Below are 4,151 nucleotides of genomic sequence, written 5' to 3' on the forward strand. Positions count from 1 at the left end.
GGTAGATTGGCTTTGCAAAAAAAAACCGGAGCGTTCTATGAATGGAATGACGCATTTAAAATTTTGCTCGATCATGCAAATTTGATCGTGGGAAGCCAAAATCATGATCGTGATTAAAATGTGATTAATTGTGCAGCCCTAGTATGTCTGATACGGCATCAACAAAAAGCTTTATAACATTTATTTTTTATTTGAGTGAAATTGCATTATATTGTTTTTTTGGCAAAGAAAAATACAAAAGTAGCAGTAAAAAAAATCCTTCATCACTGGAAATCAAGGTTAATAATATTGTTCTCTTTTGAATTACCTTAACATTTCATGCATTCACGGGCACAAAAAAAAAGAAACCTCACTTAAAGTCCATGCTTTAAAAATGCTATGTTTGGATTTCAGTCATGTCTAAATCACGCACACTATGGTACAATTCTCTTTAAGCGCAGATGTATATCTATGCTTTTATCATGGGAATGTACACTATACCCCCCTCTTCCCCTGTTTCTCTCCCTCTTAAAATTATCTTTCCTCCAGTTTTCTATTTCCCCTCTTCTTACATCTTCTATTTCCCACTATTTCAGTTTTCCCTTTCATCCCCACATTCTCCATCCCTCTCCTGAGAGACAGTTATGTAGGCAGATCAGGCATAAAAGCAGATGGTGAAAGCAGAGAAAGATAAAGAGTGATAGAGCGAGAAAGAGAGTGTTAGACAGAGAGAGAGAGAGAGCGAGAGGAGCTGAGTCCACAGGCAGGCCGTGGCCAGTCAAGTGAAAAAGAGAACAGCTCACTCGAGCAGGCCAACTGAACTCATCCACAGTGTAAATTACAACAACTGTTAATACAGCACTACAGTGGGGAGCTGACCATTGTTTCTGTACTATTACACCAACAGTAGAGAAACAAATAAAATATGCAGAAAGCCTTGACACCTCTCTCTGCTTTAAGAAATGAATGCTAGTAAACTAGTAGTAGCCAACAGCGCATGCCAAAGGCCAAGTTCATGTTCTGGATACAGGAGGATGATTGCAAAATTGCAAAAAAGTTGCAGGATTGCAGAGCAGAAGCGCCTCACAGTTGTGAGGCTATTAATCATTATCAAATGTATCTATTGATTTGGTAATAATGATGAAGTAAGTATGTGTTTTGGAGGGAGCACAGGCTAGCCGAGATGTATTTTCTGAGCTGCGCAAGATGTATGAACACCAGAGATTACAATTTGTTGTTCATTTTGCAATAAGTCTACCTATCTTACCTCCTGTATTCATAATGTGCAAAAGTGGTGATAACAAAATCAATAGATGCATTTTTTTGTGAAGTTTGAGTTGAAGATAATGAACCTAATGCAAACCATTGTGCTGGAGTGAGATAACACATAACCTCCCTGTAACACATCCACCCTTATAGGACATGCTGCTCAACAAATAGCACCCATCTAAGAACAAGAGTGACACTGAATCTCTCAAAAGTGGCTCCACTCTCCTGCTTACGAACACCAGTGTCACACATGCGTAATTGACCTAAAAACTCAAGTAGCTTAATTTAGAAATTGCTTCAAGTTGTCCTATTTGAACCATCCCATCATTACTGATTAAATGGCTTGCCATTCCCTGCACACATGTGCACACAAAACTCAAAGATAAAGCGCGTGCATATGTACATACAGCACATACACCTGGACTGAAGAGGAGAGACATAAGCCAATACTGAACCTGTTTAGGATGATGTGTATTGTCCTGATGGCGTCCCATGATACTTGCTGAGTGCCTTCTCTGCATCATTCGTGCTCACTTTGCACACAACCGCTCAATCCCGATCTTGCTATCCAGACTCTGATATGACACAACAGCTTTAAGCTCTCTTCCCTTCCTTTAACCCTACTTAAAATGTCACAGTCGTAAGAGTCTCAATCCAAAGCAAGTGACATTTCAATAATGTAGTCCACAAACACTTCCTTGCCCTCTCCTCTGCTCTTCTCTTCTCTGCTGCTTCATGGACCTCCCTCTGTCCTCTCACCCGCCCCTGATTCTTCATTTGCCAACTGCAAATGTTCACCAGTGGTTCAGGGATGAGAAGACCTGCAGTCCACTGAAATCAGTTGTATTGAAAATACCTGGTTGCTAGGTTACATTGGGACAAAGATCAAAGTGACTCGCGTATGGACCATAAAATTGTTGTTCGGGGCTCAGTTGGCCAGTTATACTACGCCCACTACTTGTCAAGTGTTTCCTGTGATAGCAGGTGATGCATGACAACCGAATAGGGAGTAATGTGAGCATTATCAGATCAGGGCTTTCTGCATCAGGAAACTGAGGTACATATTGATTCATTAAAAGTCTATTAAGATGGTAGGTTTGCTGTTGACTAAAGCTGGAGCTGCATGTCCAGTATGGAAAAAAAAGTGTGGATGGTTTAAATATTAAATCTAAACCAATGATACATAAGTGGTGAGTATAATTTTAAGACAGTTTTCAACTGTTTGATTTTTACTTTTAAAGTCAGGGACCCTTAGTGGAAAAGTCAAACCCTATCTATAGTGAAAACTAGTCATTGATTACCTTTTTTTCCAAAATGTACAAGATTTTTCAGATTTTATTTTTTTAACCAATTATCTGTAATGGCTTTCCATTGCATACAATTCAAGTACTCTGTCTTTAAATTATCAGAGATCAGGTGTGTGACCTGTACAACAAGCAGTATCTTGTTTCGACATGTCTATAACAATACCCGTTATTACATTTCACCTGTTTTACAATGCCATGAAGGGGAATGCCATGAAGATGAACTAACTTTGACATTAGTTACTTTTGTGACAATGAAACAAGTTAGTCAAACAGGTTTTAGACACAAACAACACAAGATCATCATCATCATTTTTTTTTCATTGTTTTTTTTTTGTCCTCAATGAGCATCACCTCATTTCTTCTAAAATCTGGTACTTTTTATGTAGTTTTGCTTTCTAAATAAGTTCTAGCCTGTACCAAGCGTTCATTTTTTTGGTAGTTTATATCCCTGACGTTCCACTGCCGGGATTTTTCCAGTGCCGCAGGAAATTCCATCGGATGCATGTATTTTCGCCGATTTCCGTTTCCTACTGCTTGCTTTTTTGTTAAAATTTTTAAACTCAGGTCGATTTATGAGGACTATGGTTAACTGCTCCTCAGATTTCTACATGGTAAATTGAGACAGCTAGACTACTATCTGTTCAATCTGAGTTTTCTCGCACAACTACTTTGTAGCAGCTTTGTCCAGTGCTTATCACCGCCCAAGACAATTGTGATTGGTTTAAAGAAATACTAATAAACCACAGCACCTTTTTCGCCCATCCCGCAATGTTGTGTCGTCCAGACCCTCCTATTTTAAGGAAACAACGCTACTTAGAAAACTAAGTATTACTAAAATGAATTACTTAATACCTAAAAGAGTTAGGTACAAATTGGACAGGCAAATTAACTAGCCAAAGTGGAAGGCATAAGAGGAACTTCTGGCCTAAACCTTCAGATATACTAAAAAGCTCATTTTCTTAATGTTACCATCAACGATGAGTTGCTTAAAAATGTCCCCCAGGAACAAGTCCGATTCTACGACACAAACATGCACATCCTTTCTCCCCTGTCCCTCAGGGCTGCACTGACCTGGGATCTGCTCAGAGCTCTCTTGTAGTCCCATTCTGGGTGGCACATAATCTGGAGAAGAACAGAAGCTACTGTCAGAGACCTTGTCCACTCTGTGACACAACACAGTACTATCCAAGCACAGCACTTCTTTTCTCTTCTTCTGCGTTCTTCTCCATCTCCTCCCTTCATCCATCTCTCCGCCAATCCATCTAAATATAAAAGAAGAGCAGGCACTGCTAATGAAGAATAATAAAACAACACATCACCCTTAATGCTGGAGGGCTGATCTACATAAGGCTCCACCACCTCCACCACCCATTAGCTGTCCCCTCACTGCAAAGATTTTACATTTTTGTTCAATATGAGAAAACTATAATTTAATTTCACATTAAGACAGTGAGTTTCCGAGTGGCTTTACCTTACTTCCTTTTTTTTTTGTTCTGGTTATAACTACTATGGCCACTAGAGGGTGTTGCCATTATATAGGTCGTGATTGCTGCTTGAACAAAGAAGGTATGTTTTTTTTTTTTTTGGGAAAGAACA

The 4,151-nt window shown here is 39.3% G+C and overlaps 1 protein-coding gene across 3 annotated transcripts in view; it reads right to left on the reverse strand.

Annotated features, from left to right (window-relative positions):
* The window catches only part of LOC116679195 (cGMP-inhibited 3',5'-cyclic phosphodiesterase A), a 60,190-nt gene that overhangs the window by 20,258 nt on the left and 35,781 nt on the right, over positions 1-4,151 (reverse strand). For 2 of the 3 annotated variants that reach the window (XM_032508896.1, XM_032508907.1), the window contains exon 2: positions 3,627-3,677. The exons of the other annotated variant lie outside the window; for it this stretch is intronic. In XM_032508896.1, coding sequence (XP_032364787.1) covers positions 3,627-3,677 — 51 coding nt within the window. The remainder of the gene's footprint in view (positions 1-3,626; positions 3,678-4,151) is intronic. 3 annotated transcript variants of the gene reach the window in all.

Source organism: Etheostoma spectabile, chromosome 3 (assembly GCF_008692095.1).
Source record: "Etheostoma spectabile isolate EspeVRDwgs_2016 chromosome 3, UIUC_Espe_1.0, whole genome shotgun sequence".
NCBI lineage: Eukaryota > Metazoa > Chordata > Actinopteri > Perciformes > Percidae > Etheostoma > Etheostoma spectabile.